At 42.0% G+C, this 17,148-nt stretch overlaps 1 protein-coding gene across 2 annotated transcripts; it reads left to right on the top strand.

The window, feature by feature from the left end:
• The first annotated feature begins 3,918 nt into the window (after positions 1-3,918).
• On the top strand, positions 3,919-16,143 carry snw1 (SNW domain containing 1). 2 transcript variants are annotated; one of them, XM_056294616.1, is made up of 14 exons: positions 3,919-3,935; positions 4,499-4,652; positions 5,077-5,238; positions 5,845-5,940; positions 6,224-6,330; positions 7,047-7,151; positions 7,289-7,358; positions 7,673-7,738; positions 7,993-8,109; positions 8,544-8,685; positions 10,787-10,889; positions 13,022-13,139; positions 13,812-13,975; positions 15,821-16,143. In XM_056294616.1, the coding sequence occupies exons 1-14, from the start codon at positions 3,922-3,924 to the stop codon at positions 16,011-16,013; spliced, it is 1,611 nt and encodes a 536-aa protein (XP_056150591.1). In that variant the 5' UTR covers positions 3,919-3,921; the 3' UTR covers positions 16,014-16,143. The 2 variants fall into 2 exon arrangements, with proteins under 2 accessions (XP_056150591.1, XP_056150590.1); XM_056294615.1 differs by having other exon boundaries at positions 10,784-10,889.
• Positions 16,144-17,148: the final 1,005 nt, after the last annotated feature.

The following is a 17,148-nucleotide window of genomic DNA, read 5'->3' as shown; positions in this document are numbered from 1 at the left end:
AAAAAAGGAAACAAATGGAACGAAAGCTCAACATCAAACAGAAGAATGATATACCAATAGTCAAAGAGATGCTAAAACAACAGATTCAAGCAAAGGCACAGAGACTGAGGAGATTCAATAAGAGGAGCAAGTTCTTTTGGCAAAACAAGATCATCAAAGAAGATGCAAAAAGAAATTCTATCGTGAGCTGAGCAAGAAGAGGATTGATGTCAATGAACCACCTACAATCAAAGAAGTTGAGGAGTTCTGGAGTAAGATCTGGGAGAACAACAAAAGACACAATGAGGGAGCTACATGGATCCAGCAACAACAGGATCAGTACAAACATATACAGCACCAAGAATGGTCAGACATCAACACCATTGAGACCACTGCTGCCATCAACAAGACCAACAACTGGAAGGCACCAGGGAGAGACAGAATTGCCAACTTCTGGATCAAAAACCTGCCCAGCATCCACAAAGACCTCGCATGGGCTTACAATGATACCATCAAGAATCCAAAGAAATGTCCCAAATGGCTCATATGGGGAACCACGTACCTGCTCCCGAAAACAGAGGAGACACAGAACCCAAAGAATTATAGACCCATCACCTGCTTACCAACAATGTACAAGATCATCACCTCCATCATTACAGAGCGGTCCTATAGCTTCCTCGACAAAAACAACTTGTTACCAGCAGAACAGAAGGGATGTAAGAAAGGTAGCTATATGGATGCAAGGACCAGCTACTCATCAATAAAGCCATATTGCAAGAGGTCAAATCGAAGAAAAATAACTTGTTAACAGCATGGATTGACTACAGGAAGGCATTTGACAGCATGCTACACTCCTGGATAGAGAAGAGCCTCAAGATCTAGAGTCTGCCCAACAACTGTCAAATTCATCACAGAGAGCATGAAGACCTGGAAGACCACCCTGAATCTCCATCATGCAGAGGGGTCGTTAACATCGAGACTGATCAACATCAGAAGCGGAATCTTCCAAGGGGACTCACTATCACCACTGCTCTTTTGCCTTGCACTAGCACCACTCAGCAATCTACTGAACAACAGCAGCTATGGGTACAAATCACAGAATGGCAAACTGACCCACCTATTATACACTGACGACCTCAAGGCATTTAGCATGGATGAAAATCAGCAGAAGGGTCTACTCACCATTGTCAAGACCTTCAGCGACAACATCAAGATGGAATTTGGAAGCAACAAGTGTGCCAAAGCCACTTTCAAAAAAGGAAGACTTACCAAGACTGCAGACTTAGACCTTGACACTGACACTATAATCAAAGAGCTAGACCAAGATAGCACATACAAGTACCGAGGAGTGAACGAAGGAGACGGCATACAACACTCAACCATGAAGGAGAAGATCCAGAAAGAGTACCACAGGAGAGTGCATATGGTACTGAAGAGCGAACTCAATGTGGCTAACAGAATTGAAGCTATCAACAACCTAGCGATACTTGTAGTGACGTACAGCTTCAACATCTTCAATTGGAAACTGAACGACATCAAGAGACTAGACACCAAGACAAAAAAGATGCTGACCATGGAGAAGATGCACCACCCGAAAGCAGATGTGGACAGGCTGTACCTACCAAGAGCTTCAGGAGGATGAGGCCTAGTCCAACTCGAACTGACCTTCAAGACTACGACTATCGGGCTGGATGCATACCTGACAAAAACAGATGACCCACTCCTCCGAATAGTAAAACATCAGATCTACTCCATCAATAAAGAAGCTGCACAATTCAAGAAAGACCTTGATGTCCCAGAAACCCCACCAACAGAAAATGAGGCATCTATCATCTATGCCAAACGAGTGAGGCAGAAGGCAAAACACCATGGCCAGCGGTGACTGCAAAAAACCTGGGAGGACAAAGCAATGCACGGGAAATACCCAAAAAATAATGAAAGATGCAGACGTCGATCAACAAAAGACACACCAGTGGCTGAGGAGCACCAGGCTGAAAGCAGAGACGGAGGGCCTGATAATCGCTGCACAAGACCAGAGCCTGGCAACCAGATCCTATCACCATCGCATCATCAAAGATGGAAAAGACCCAAAATGCAGAATCTGTGGAATGTACGAAGAAACCATCGACCACATTGTCTTAGGCTGCCCGGAACTGGCAAAGACCGAGTACATGTACAGGCACAACAAGGCAGCAGCATACCTGCACTGGAAGATCTGCAGGAGTAACAAGATCAAGACGACTGAGAAGTAGTACGAACATCAGCCAAAAACGGTCACTGAAAACAATGATGTCACCATCCTCTGTGACATGCCCATCCACACTAACAGAGAGATAAAAGCCAACAAGCCGGACATCGTTATCAAGGACAGGAAGCAAAAGAGGTGTATGCTCATTGACATGGCAATACCATCCGAAAAAACACCTCAGTGAAAGTCACGGAGAAGCTGACCAAGTACAAAGACCTGGAGATTGAAATCAACAGGATGTGAGGAATGAAGACCGAAACAACACCAGTGGTCATTGGAGCTCTAGGACTCATGAAGAAGGGAATAGAAAAGTTCACCAACCGTATCCCAGGAAAAATCAACATCAGTGCAGTCCAGAAGATCCCCCTCCTCGGAACAGCCCACATATTACAAAGAGTACTTTCAATCAAGTGACATCTACCCTATAGTTCCCCAGGTCCATAGTTTGGACCCGGCTCTACAGGATGTCAAAAAGGAAACGTGAAAGAAATAATAATAATAACACCATTTTCCTTTTATTTTTATTTTTTTATGGAGAGTACTACGTGTTTGTAGCTATAGTGTTATAAAGCTTAGTGGTTATTCTTCAATAAGCCCTGTGATGGTCTGGCGACCTGTCCAGGGTGTCTCCCCGTCTGTCGCCCAATGACTGCTGAGATAGGCTCCAGCATTCCCGCGACCCTGGGTAAGGATAAGCGGTTTGGATAATGGATGGATGGATGGATGGATGGATGGATGGATGAACTCTTCTGTTTTCTTTCTCACCAGAGCTAGAGTAAATAGAGGATCACAGCCCCGAACTCCCAAGATATCTGCAAAAGAGTTGACTCACTTGCAGTCCTCTCCACACTGCACTGATCACAGAGTCTATATACTACACAAAGTGTCCCATTTACTATTGACATTTCCCAGGGGTCTTATGTAGGTTTCACATAATTGGTATAATACCTCCTGGTCTATTGTAAATGGGTAACTGTATGTACCAGCTCAAGGACATATCATCGAGTATCCTGAATACAAACGGGATTCTTGTTTGCATGTAATGTAGCATGGGAAAGATATTTACTGAGGACTTTTGAAAATGGCAGATGCTTTGCATTGCTATCCTGTTCTTACACTTCTCCAATTACTCTTATGAGTATTTTATTTCCCACTTGTTTGTTGAGCCAGCAAAATAAGCATTTAATCATTAGAATAAGTGGAAACTTTCTTTCATATATGAGCAATAAACTTGAAACTACCTTTCTGTTTGAATTTTTCTTGTCACGTTTGATCTGGTGCTATTGTTCGCATCGCTGAGGATTCAAGGAAAATTTAAATTATAGCACCTTGAAGTGACAAACTTGTTTCTCGACAAATGCTTTTTACTCATGTGTCAGAATACTGTAAGCGTTCATGGCCATATTGGTAAACGATGTACCCATTAGGCAGGGACCGAGAAAAAAACAGGAACCATCCAGATTAATAGTTTAAAAGATATCTCACTTAAATTATCTCAAAGGCTCCAAAGCTGGTGATAAAGTGAGATTATAATATACAATTTTATTTAAAAAATACCATAATTAGCGGTTGCTTTTTATTTTATAGATACGAACATTATCAATTAACAAATTTTAAAAATTGAATGGCAGGGTTAGAGGAAAGATTCGTTTGCTACTGCGCATGCTCATATCTTTGCTAGGGAAGAACGGAAAATGTCGCTTGCGAGGTAAGTCATGCGACAAGGCCTTGTTTATGTTTTTCGCCCTGTAATTTCGTGATCGAGTGTTATTCTTAGCGACATTATAATCCTTCTTATACGCGTGAAACCTTTAGTGAGCTAAAACTTGGTTAGGGATTTGTGTAGATGTTTTTGGTCAGTTTGCGGTGTTTGCTAGTCCGATCAGAGCTAACAGCGTTAGCTAGCACCTAAACTCAGTGTTAGCGCAACTACTATTTAGTTAGCACGTTGTCGTGTTTGTAGTGTAGCTTGTCTATCAGAACTGTATCATCAGCGTTAAGATGATAGGCGATTAATTAGTTGTGAGTCTTAGTATTTCTAATCATGTACTTGCAACATCGTTGGCTAATTTTGCTTGCGTGTAGTGTATACGTTTTCCAGAGATAGTGGAGTCGTCAGCCGCTATAACATCGGGCTAACAACAGAACTAAGCTAAAGCCAAAGTTGAGTAATTTTAACGAGGCCTGGCGACCTGTGAGCTAGCCAACAGCAGTGACAACATTTGATTCTGAGGTTATATATATATATATATATTTATATATATTTTGCAGCTTTTTACCAGCGCCAATCCAGCTGTCGCAGGATCAGCTGGAGGCAGAAGAGAGACTCAGGGTACAGAAGTCCTATTCCACAGCCCTGGTTTCATCCCGCAGAGAGCCTCCACCCTACGGCCACAGGAAAGGCTGGATACCGCGCTCACTTGAGGTAAATTTCTTGTTATGGTCACTTGCTGCTATGTATTCCATGCCATTGTGTAGGTAATAATCACAGTGTTTCAAAGAAGTAAATTTGGGTTTCTGCGGGGATCAGTGGGTCATGTGTTTTGTTTTATATGAGGTTAATTCTAATGGTAACGCTATATCCATGTCAGTGATAGCTCCATTATAGGCCGGTGAAACTGATTTAAGTAACAATTTGTATTCTGCTCCCCCAGTCATTTATGTCTAATCATAGTGAAGATTGTGCAGCGTTTTACATTTCTATCTAGATGGATCTCTTTCACTTAAGCAGTGGTGATAGATGTTAATGTAATGTTGTGGCAAGCTTTATGCTGCCTTTGAGTCATAAAGTAAAGTCAGACCACCCTGTTAAAATCCCATTTTACCCTCACAATCTTGTGTTGCTTCAGGACTTTGGAGATGGCGGTGCTTTCCCAGAGATCCATGTTGCCCAGTTTCCCTTTGAGATGGGCAGGAAGAAAAAGACGTCCAATGCCCTGGCGCTGCAGGTGGACGCAGAGGGGAAGATCAAATATGATGCCATAGCCAGACAAGGACAGGGCAAGGAAAAGGTACTAATGAGTGCTGTGTGAGACGGAGCACATGTTCTCACTATACACGGTTTACATTAAGATGTATTTGCAGCTGGCACAGTGACTTAGTAGTTAGCACTGTTATTGCACAGCAAGAAGGTCTTGAGCTTAATTCCAACCTATGTGTGTGGAGTTTGCATGTTCATCCCTTGTTTGTTAGGGTTTCTATCAGGTACTCTGGTTTCCAGAATCTCTAAATTGCCCATAGGTGTGATGGTGTGGGTGTGAGCCCGCTGATGGACTGCCAGTCTATCCAGAGTTTCTCCTTTCCTTTCTGCCCAATGCCTGCTTGGATAAACTCCAGCCACCTGCAACCCTGTATTGGAATAAGTGGGTGTAGCTAATGGATAGATGGATATATATGTAAAACTATGACCTATTTAAAGTTGGTTTTGTTTTATGTTGTGCACACACTATGCATATATAGTCAAAAACACATTTTCTTTCTTTGAGTTCACTGACATCTAAACCACACTACCCAGTCAAGTTGTAACTATAACTTCCAGATCTAATAATATCGGGCATGAGCATTTTGCAATAATATGCTACAATTTTTTAAAGTGCTGTTGTCATTAATCTATGCAGGTGATCTTTAGTAAGTACACAGACCTGCTTCCTAAGGAAGTTCTGAATGACGAAGCTGCAGAACTACAAAAGCCAGATGAGGAGGCTGTCCGAGAGGTGAGACCTGGTGCTATCTGATGTCATGGGTTATTCAAATATTTGGAGAGTATTAACAAAGATAAAGTCGGTAGACTAGATTTTGTGTGTTACTCCATCACAGATCAGTCGTCTTCTGCAAAATTAAAAAAAGATAACCCACCTGGCCTCAGTCCTTTTGAACCATATATTTTTCATCCAAAATAATGCAGTGAGGTTTTTTTTGGAGTTGATAATTTATGTAAATATAGTTATTATTCCCTCATCGGTTTGGCACTGAGTAAGGTCACCATTTTGCCCTTAGCTGACAGAAAAGACACGTACTGCCCTGGAGAAGCAGGTGTCTCAGAAGATTGCCGCTGCCATGCCTGTGAGGGCAGCAGACAAACAGGCCCCTGCACAGTACATCAGGTAAATATTACAGCTACTTCCATCCAAGCAATTTGATTAGATAGATGTTGCTACCTTGTTAGACCATATTGATAATCATCTTAGTCACTGTTTTACTTTTTCTTCTTATAATGACTCACTTGATAAATTTTAGTTATTGACATGTTTCATAGAACACAAAGTCTTAAACAGATTAAGATAATTAAACACGATAATGGACAACCACTGTGCGTATTTGGTTTTATCGCTGGTGACTTGAAGTAAGCAGGCAGCTGATTAATGGTCTTGGTTTGTTTTTCATTTGCATGGCTGTAAATGATGCATTATCAGGTAATATTGCCTTAAATAATACAGCCTAAATTTTGCTAAATTTATGAAATCAGTGTTTCCTTCTTGCAGACAACTGTCAGCAATCATCAGTGGTATTTTTAGACAAAGCCAGTCATTAGTACATGCAGGAAGGAGGTTAGGATATTGCAAACTCTTGAGTACTATAGATAAGGCAAATGAAAGGTTAGCAATAGATAACGCAATGCACTGTTTTAAATTTTGGAATGAAATACAGCTCATCAGTCCAATTAGTATTTATCTTCTTCATGGCATAGATGTTGACATAGAAAAATAAAAGCTTTTTATATTTAACATGCTTGTGTATGTATAAGTAAGTATGAGAAGATCAACTAGGTTTAAAGAAAGTCCTATGTGTGGTGACACATCTTGTCCTCCACCTCCCTCAGGTACACTCCATCACAGCAAGGGGTGGCGTTCAACTCAGGAGCAAAGCAGAGGGTCATCCGCATGGTGGAGATGCAGAAAGACCCCATGGAGCCCCCGCGATTCAAGTAAGTAAACACAATGCTAAAAATAATTCCACATGTTGAACCTTATCCTTCCAAGGTCAGTGTTTCTCATAGCACAAAGTTCAGGTGAGGCCTTTGATCACACTGGAAGAAAATGAAACACTATGTTAATGTTTCAGGATCAATAAGAAAATTCCTCGTGGACCCCCCTCTCCTCCAGCCCCTGTCATGCACTCCCCAAGCAGGAAGGTACAGTTGGGTTTACAGAACATTTATTTTTAAAGTGCAAAAATAAATAAGATCATGTTAGAATAATGATTTGAGAATATGTTTAAGAACAACGTATTTAAGTTACACAGTTAATTTTTGACACATTTTTCAATTATCACTTTTACATTTTGAACCATTTGAATTAAATTTTGGCATATCCACATTTTCTCCATAGAAACAAGTTATCCCACTGTGACAAACAAGTATGATTACAGCAGTAACAATTAATTTTTTTTCCTACCGTCTCCAGTAGAAATTGAGCTATGACAGACCCTTCTCTTAACTGTTTTTAGATGACTGTCAAAGAGCAACAGGAGTGGAAGATCCCCCCCTGTATATCCAACTGGAAGAACGCAAAGGTATGATGACACAGTAGATAAGCTTTCCTTGGAACAATTAGCATATATCACAGCACTCTGGAAAACTCACTGGGTAGTTAGGATTAGTTATTAGCTCACAGGAATGTAGCTCCTGTTTCTGCTTCTTTCTTCTTTTTTTTTTTTGACGGTATTTGTATAAAAAAAAACCGCTCACAGTTTGATATTTTATCAGTTGCTAATTTTTTTATGTATATTGCTCACTTCTATCTGTCTCTATCTCTCTTGTCCTCCAGGGGTATACTATTCCTCTGGATAAGCGTCTGGCTGCAGATGGCAGAGGGCTTCAAACGGTTCACATCAATGAGAACTTTGCCAAATTGGCCGAGGCCCTCTACATTGCTGACAGAAAGGTATTGTACCATTTGGCCCCTGTAAATCTTGATTTTTATGCTGTTGTCCAGTGTTGTGTTTTCTGAAAAGAAATTCCATTTGTATACTTGGTGGTGGTTTTAGCACTTCAAATAAGATGTTTGAATAATCCATCTTTAATGGTCATACAAAGGGTTACCAAAATAATTTGTAAATGATATTGACGTTACAGTTGTGAGTTGTCTCTGGGTTTTCCATTATGGGAACAAAGAAACGCTTGACTTTGCTTCTTGCAATTGGTTGATTGTAATGGTGCTGATCAGGGGCTTTATTTTGACTTTTCACTCAACCACAAGTTGCTGTTCATACAGGTCTCGGCTAAACAGCGTAGATTTAAATTCAAATCTTGTAATACTTCAGTGTCCACTTGATAGCCTCAATGCTGAATTTGACCTTGTGTTTAATGTGTCTGTAGGCCAGAGAGGCAGTGGAGATGCGTGCCCAGGTAGAGAAGAAGATGGCCCAGAAGGAGAAGGAAAAGAAAGAGGAGAAGCTGAGAGAACTGGCCCAGATGGCCCGAGACCGCAGGGCGGGAATCAAAGGTCACAGTGACAAAGGTAGGCCTTGATGTTGAGGGTTTTGGGAGGGACTCAAAAAAAATGCCTTTTAAAGGTCGTATGGAATGAAAATATCAATTTTTTGTGACCTCTTATTTGCACTTGATTTACATCTACACTATATGGACAAAAGTATTGGGACACACCTTTTAATCATTGAATTCAGGTGTTTCATTCAGACCCATTGCCACAGGTGTATAAAATCAAGCAGCTAGCCATGCAGTCTGCATTTACAAACATTTGTGAAAGAATGGGTCATACTGAAGAGCTCGGTGAATTCAAGCGTGATACTGTCAAAGGGCACCACCTTTGCAATAAGTCAGTTCGTGAAATGTCTTCCCTGCTAGATATTCCACGGTCAACTGTAAGTGGTATTACTGAAAAGTGGAAGCGTTTGGGAACAACAGCAACTCAGCCATGAAGTGGCAGACCACATAAAGTCACACAGCGGGGTGAACGAGTGCTGAGGCGCATAGTGCGTAAAAGTCGCCAAGGCTCTGTTGACCCAATAACTACAGAGTTCCAAACTTCCCCCGGCATTAACGTCAGCACAAAACCTGTGTGCCGGGAGCTTCATGGAATGGGTTTCCATGGCCGAGCAGCTGCATGCAAGCCTTACATCACCAAGCACAATACCAAGCGTCAGATGGAGTGGTGTAAAGCACACTGCCACTGGACCCTGGAGCGGTGGAAACGTTCTGTGAAGTGATGAATCATGCTTCTCTGTCTGACAGTCTGATGGACGAGTCTAGGTTCGGCAGATGCCAGGAGAATGTTACCTGCCTGACTGCATTGTGCCAACTGTAAAGTTTGTTGGAAGAGGGATAATGGTATGGGGTTGTTTTTCAGGGGTTGGGCTAGGCCCCTTAGTTCCAGTGAAGGGAACTCTTAATGCTTCAGCATACCAAGACATTTTGGACAATTCTGTGCTTCCAACTTTGTGGGAACAGTTTGGGGAGGGCTCTCTTCTGTTCCAGCGTGACTTTGCCCCAGTGCACAAAGCAAGGTCCATTAAGACATGGTTGGGTTTGATTGGTGTGGAAGAACTTGACTGGCCCGCACAGAGCCCTGACCTCAACCCTATCGAACATTCTTGGGATGAACTAGAACGGAGATTGCGAGCCAGGTCTTCTCGTCCAACATCAGTGCCTGACTTTACATATGGTCTTCTGGATGAATGGGCAAACATTCCCACAGACACTCCCAAATCTTGTGGAAAGCCTTCCCAGTAGAGTGGAAGCTGTTATAGCTGCAAAGGGGGGACAAACTCCATATTAATGCCCATGTATTTAGAATGGGATGTCATAAAAGCTCCTGTAGGTGTACCCTGCTTGAATTCACTGAGCTCTTCAGAACAACCCATTCTTTCACAAATGTTTGTAAATGCAGACGGCATGGCTAGCTGCTTGATTTTATACACATATGGCAATGGGTCTGAATGAAACACCTGAGTTCAGTGAGTAACAGGTGTGTCCCAATACTTTTGTCCATATATTGTATCTTATATGTTTGCTATGTTTGTCTGTGTCTGTCTTGCACTGTTTGGCGAAGCTGCATCCCTCATTTCGTTTTTACGTGCCTGCACGTTTTAATGACAATAAATTGAATTGAATTGAATTGAATATCACTTTTCACTACCAGTATCAATTCTGAGTTTGAATCTTTAATTAAATATCCGATAGTGAGTACCAATCTTATCCATTACTTTTGCTGAACAGTGCAGACTTGGACCTTTAGTTTGAGTTCAATGGGCTAAATAATTCAAATGCAGTCACGTTTTTTCCTCCCACCACTAAAGAAATACAGGCTTCTATGTGCACCAGTACAGTAAATGAATTCATTTTACTTTTATTTATGACATGGTAATAATGATTTTCTGTATTAAATTTTAGTTGGCATCAAATTTCCAATACTAGCACTCAGTTTTACCCTGGTATTGGCCTGATATCCAATACTGGTATCGGTGCATTCCTAAAAAGTATTACTGAGTGTGCGCATGGCATCATGCTTCTTTTACTTCTCCGCGGCTCTCCATCTTTGCATTTCCCTCTTGCTTCCTTTTCCCCTCCCAATCCTGCCATCCTCTGGGCTCCCGCAGCAGGTGGTGAAGACAGCGAGGCCAGAGAGCGTGACGAGATCCGCCACGACAGAAGGAAAGAGAGACAGCACGACCGGAACATTTCCAGAGCCGCTCCTGATAAGAGGTGCTGAACATGCACTTTTAACAGCCCCCAACATGAACACTAGCTCGCCTACAAATACACACACTCACTCACACACATGCACATGCAGATGTACTCATCACTGCTGAATCATTCATGTGGTCAGGGGTTATACTGAACAAACACGGCAGGAACCCATACAGTGCTTAAGCCTGACACCTTGACTACAGTGATTCAAAACTGTGTATGATTTGTGTGTGTTACGAAATGTGTGCTTTCTGTCAGGTTGGCAGTTGATTGATCCCATGTGTGGAAAAAATTAAGGGAACACTAATTAAAGTGAGTCAAAGAAAGTTGAAACAGTTCATGTGGATACAATGTTTATTAACAGAAACATTTCATCACTCATCTAAGTGACCTCTTCAGTCTAAACTAACTGCAGGTATCCCCACCCTTATAAACAATACAGTTGCATAACGACTGAAACCAACGATCAATTTCATATGCAAATAGGCATGACCATTAACTAGTTTCAGTGGCCATGTGTACTATTCACAGAGGATTAACTCTCTGGACAACCAAGTCCAGTTGCACTTGATTCAACTCCTTTGGAGAACCATGACCTGGATGAATGAGAACATTCACAGACATCTCTGGACAACCACATCAAGTTCACCAGGGAGGATGTGAAAAATGACAGGTTAGCCTTCTTAGACTGTGAAATTGCAGTTGGTGATGGGGGACATTTGATTGTTGATGTTTACCATAAACCAGCACATACTGATCAGTACTTAAGGTTTGACTCTCATCATCCACTGGAGCACAAACTAGGAGTCATCAGGACACTGTACCACCGGGCTGACAACGTCCCCAGTGACACAGCAGCTGGGGAAGGGGAGAAATCCCACATTAAACAGGCCCTGGATAAGTGTGGTTATCTTAGCTGGGCGTTTGTCAAAGCCAGGAAAATACCCAAACAGTGCACCAGCCGATTGAAGGGAGGCGAAAGATAACGGCTACCTAAGTGTAAAAAATGGTGATTCCATATGTGGCGGAAGTGTTGGATAAGTTGAAACACATATTTTCCAAACGCTGCGTCTCGGTTGCTTTCAAACCCCAAAACATGCTGCACCAGAAATTGGTCCACCCCAATGATCGGATCCCCCCCACACAAACCGCGCAATATAGTGTACGCTGTTAAGTGCCAGGAGGATTGCTGTGACTTGTACATGGAGTTAACCAAACAGACGCTGGCCAAGAGGATGGTATAACACAGAAGAGCCAACACGTCAGGCCAGGACTCCGCAGTTTACACCCAGCTACAGGCCATTGGCCACTCTTTCAAGGATGAGGATGTGCACATCCTTGATAAGGAGGAACACTGGTTTGAATGGAGAGTCAAAGAGGCCATCTATGTGAAGAGGGAACGACCATCCCTGAACCGAGGGGCGGGGGGGCCTAAGAGTACATCTGTTAGCATTTTACAATGCTGTGATTGCAACCATTCCCCAATCCTCTGTGAATAGTACACATGGCTATTGAAAATAGTTAATGGTCGCGCCTATTTTCATATGAAACTGATCATTAGTTTTGGTTGTTATGCAACTGTATTACTCATAAGGGTGGGGATGCCTGCAGTCACTTTAGACTGAAGATGTCACTTAAATGAGTGATGAAACATTTCTGTCAATAAACGTATCCAGATGAACTTTCAACTCTCTTTGATTTTCTTACCTGGATTATTGAGCATGTGTAAAGACACTAATCAAAGTGACAATTTTAACTGTTGGAGGAAAGAAACCACATCATCTTGGATTACCCTCTGTTTAATCTCAATATAGCGGTTTGTTCAAGGATCGTTTAGTCAAGAAGTTAGTCATTTCTAGATTCTACAGGGTGAAAATTATTTCAGGTTTAGGGACTGTGTAATTACAAATTAGTCTGCAAAAATATGCTGCCTCTTACCTTTTCATTTTCCCTGTAGGGTTTCTTCTAGTGCTGTCATTCACTCTCCAAACTGCCTTTAGCTGCTAAGTCTCCCTAATGTGTCAGCCCTCCAGGCCTCTGCCAATAATTCCTTTACCTTAGACACAGACTACCTTTATCTTAGAACTGTTGAAAATTTTGCCTCACCTCACCCTCCTCTTTGTGTGTTTGTGTGTATTTGTCTTCAGGTCAAAGCTCCAGAGGGACCAGGACAGGGACATCAGCGAACTCATCGCTCTGGGAATGCCCAATCCCCGTTCCTCCAGCGAGGCCCAATACGACCAGAGACTCTTCAACCAGAGCAAGGTGAGAGAATATCCACATAAAATAAATACCAAACTATGAACTGGCCTTTTCTTGATTGGGGTTACTTATACAGAATGTGGACACAGTTTTAAAATTAACTTTAGTCAGCATTTAGTGGTTACCGGGTTTCTCTCTTGTAAAAAACCATTTCGACAAAGGAGAATTTCTGTTCTTACACCTTAGTGATTTAGATGGAGCTACCTTGCCATACCTGGGGCTCATCACACTTCTATTTCGGAATAGCAACATATTTACTTACTAAATAAGTTTTCAAAGAGGATGAATGTGACTTTGTCAGTTGTTTACATGGAGCTGTCAGACATAATGCATAAAAAAGGTTATTGGTTTCCCTCAAAAGTTTTCTTCACTTCTGAGAAGTCTTAGGTTATAAAATTGCTAGTAGGTGGGTTTTCTTTTGTAATGGGGAGCTGCTGAAGGCTTCTTCAAAGGCAGGCCTTTATCAGAAACTGCAAGATGGTTTCAAAAAATTAACTTAAAGCACTGAAAAAGACAGCAGTGTGTTTTAATCCAAAGCCACTGAAAAGATGGGACACACAGCATTGCACGACACGTTGGGTCTAAATGACTAACCAAGTCAGTAAGATTCAAATGCACTATAACTACTTCTTTACAAAATGATCTTATTCTTATTTTTTCTGTCTCTCTCCCCAGGGTATGGATAGTGGTTTTGCAGGTGGTGAGGATGAGACGTATAATGTTTATGACCAGCCGTTCCGAAGTGGCAGAGACATGGCCCAGAATATTTACAGGCCCAGCAAGAACATGGAAAAGGACTTCCACTCGGATGACTTTGATTCACTCATACAAAACAACAGGTATCACTGATAGATTGAATGATTTTTTTTGAGTGTTCCTCAGGGTGTGTGTGTGTGTTTGTAATTTGTATGGATTGATGTTTACTTGTATTTAATGTTTATATTGGCTTGTTCTTTTTCTTTGACATATAACAATTTCACTTTCAATATTTCTCCATTTCATACAACTGTTGATACTGCACACTGCACAATACTTCATTTAAGTACAATGCATTTAAATATAGATAAAATGGTGGGATCTAATCGAGTTTAAATCACTGGCATCTGTGACCACTTATAACCAAAGGATTCTTACTCCCATCTGAAATGTGCACGCACAGAATTGCAAGTAACCATCAATATTTCAGTGTTCCCTCTGTGGCTGTTTCTTGGCAAATTATTGAAGATAGCCTACAGACTGAACATATTAACTGTTTCACAAGTGAACATTTGATGCAGAGACTAGAGACGATGTTTGCTATGTGGGAAATATAATTTGTCAGCATTCTGTAAGCTTGGGCGTCGAGGTATCGTGGCAGTATATTCCGTTGCCTACCAACACGGGGATCACCAGATCGAATCCCCGTGTTACCTCCGGTTTGGTCGGGCATCCCTACAGTCACGATTGGCTGTGTCTGTGGGTGGAAAGCCGGATGTGGTCATGTGTCCTGGTCGCTGCAGTAACGCCTTCTCTGATCGATCGGGGCGCCTGTTCGGAGGGGAAGGGGACCTGGGGGGAATAGCATGATCCTCCCACGCACTATGTCCTCCTCGTGAAACTCCTCACTGTCAGGTGGAAAGAAGCGGATGGCGACTCCACATGTATTGGAGGAGACGTGGTAGTCTGCAGCCCTCCCCAGATTGGCAGAGGGGGTGGAGCAGTGAGCGGGACAGCTCTTGATTGACTTCCAACATCACTCTTAACACTCCAAATTGAATCCTTCGGGCAGGTTAAAAAAAATAAAAAAAGCTTTTATAAAGATGTGAAACTTTTTAAGGTCATGGCTTCATTACTAGAGACCAAGCAAGTGTGGATGTGATATCCCAGCAGAAGCCCTTGTCCTTGGGGCTGGTGTGCGCCACACATCACTGACCAAGCATAACCTGCCCCATATGTTAAGTTGCCAGCTTGTCAATGTCCTGTAGGAATAGCTTGCTGCCTTGCAATGTTTTTACTACACAATTACACCACCCATAAGATAACAAATCCATGCCTGAAATACTATTGTCTTAAGGTGATAAATCCTCTGTTTCCTGGAAGATTTAAACATTCTGAATCCATGAAATGTTTTTGAGGTTTTTTTTTAATAAAAAAAATTGTGTCTTTAATCCCCCCACTGGGTACATTTTGCATTGTTGTGAAAGCGCTTTCGTGTTTACACGCTCATTGACTAATTCCGAGCTTGCTAACATAGTCAGCAGGCCACGCAGTTTGCAGCTGGCAGTACCTATTTTGTTTGAATGAGAAATGCTAACCACTGTACTTAGAATACCTAAAGGAAGGATGAATGAGTAGCTGTTGTTGAGAGAAATGCCATATAAATATAGATGATCATTTATTTATATCAGCAGTTTTAAATTCAAGATATCTAGTAAGGGTGCCCTGTTTGCAGTAATAGGACCAATGCCAGGTTAAAATGGAAGTACTTGGCAGCAGTGAAGTCAACCATTGCTAAAATCTGTCCAAATTTTGATAGGTCTCAAACCCTTAATTTGTCTTATCAAAAATGTGCAGTACACCACTTTGTCAGACATTTCAGTGGTTCTCACATCATTGTCCTTTCAGCCCAGAGACCTTCAAACTAAAAGTTTGGAAATATGCAGCATGTTCTCATTCTCTTCCCTATCCATCTAAACTTCCAACAGATTCGTCCCTGACAGAGAGTTCTCAGGCACTGACCACAGCCAGAGGAGAGAGGGACCGGTGCAGTTTGAGGAAGATCCCTTTGGTCTGGACAAGTTCTTGGAAGAGGCTAAGCAGCACGGCGGCTCCAAGAGGCCGTCCACCAGCGGCCGCTCCAAGGAGGATTACCATGACAAGAAACGCCGGAAGGAGTAAGAGGACACAGAGGCCGACTAAGGGGGCTGCTGGAATCCAAGAAGGTGTTGAGGTGCTCTGTCTGCTCGGAGTGACAAGAAGTGATCCAAGACCCACGAGTTTCTATCAGGAATGGTCCATTTTCTCTTTCCTTTCAATTTGAAAGAAAGCTTCTAAATTGCCTGATCTTTTCCCCCATTGTGTTCTTTATTTGGCGCCACTCAAAATGTGTGGGTTTTTTTTTTATACCTAGGAAATGAGGGTAAAGGGAGAGCTGTTCTGTGGGAGATGTGCGTCTGCATCTGGAAGCTTCTTCAATGTTGCTTGTTTCAGATGTGAATGGTATTATTTGAAATTATGAAATGATGAATGAATTATCAGTTAATCAAATAATATTGTTATTTGATTACTAGAAATGTATAGAGTTTAGTTTTGTTTGTGTTTATTTTTTAGATTGAAACCACCAGACACCTGGCAGGGACTGTTCAAATGTACCTTTTCGACGTTTTTTTTTTTGATGTCCCACAGTTTTACGAGCAACATTATGTGCTTACTGTTTATTTAAGCCAGTGGTGTATTTGTGAGTAATATTATGGCCCTTATTTGTTACCAGATATGTATAGCATTCCTGTATACCACTTTGATCACTATTTGTTTGATCTTAAGCATATTGAAAGTACACAAGTTTACTGTTGGGATTTAAAAAAAGCAAACCAGCTATCCATTTCCTCTGCAGTACTACCAGCTTAAATAAATTTCATATTGTGTGGAATCAAGATGGCTATGTATTTTTTTACATTTTTTTTACTTAAACATATATCCATCCATCCATCCATTATCCAAACCGCTTATCCTGCTCTCAGGGTCGCAGAGATGCTGGAGCCTAATTCCATGATGATTTGGCGAAGGATTTTTTTTTTCTTACCCAGTCAGCTTCTTCAGTCCACGTTAGTGTTACCCCCCCCTTTCCCTCCCCACTTGTATCCGGCCAATTAACCCACTCTTCGAGTTGTCCCGGTCGCTGCTCCACCCCCTCTGCCGATCTGGGGAGGGCTGCAGACTACCACATGCCTCCTCCGATATATGTGGAGTTGCCAGCCGCTTCTTTTCACCTGGCAGTTAGGAGTTTCACCAGGGGGACGTAGCACGTGGGGGG

Source organism: Lampris incognitus, chromosome 15 (genome assembly GCF_029633865.1).
Source record: "Lampris incognitus isolate fLamInc1 chromosome 15, fLamInc1.hap2, whole genome shotgun sequence".
NCBI lineage: Eukaryota > Metazoa > Chordata > Actinopteri > Lampriformes > Lampridae > Lampris > Lampris incognitus.
The sequence above is the reverse complement of the archived record's forward strand: the minus strand, read 5'-3'. Positions and strand labels throughout refer to the sequence as shown.

Coding starts and splice junctions, on each gene's coding strand:
- snw1 (XM_056294615.1), top strand. Junction 5,941..6,223: donor ATGAGGAGGCTGTCCGAGAG/GTGAGACCTGGT, acceptor TTTTGCCCTTAG/CTGACAGAAAAGACACGTAC. Junction 8,686..10,783: donor CAAAGGTCACAGTGACAAAG/GTAGGCCTTGAT, acceptor GGGCTCCCGCAG/CAGGTGGTGAAGACAGCGAG.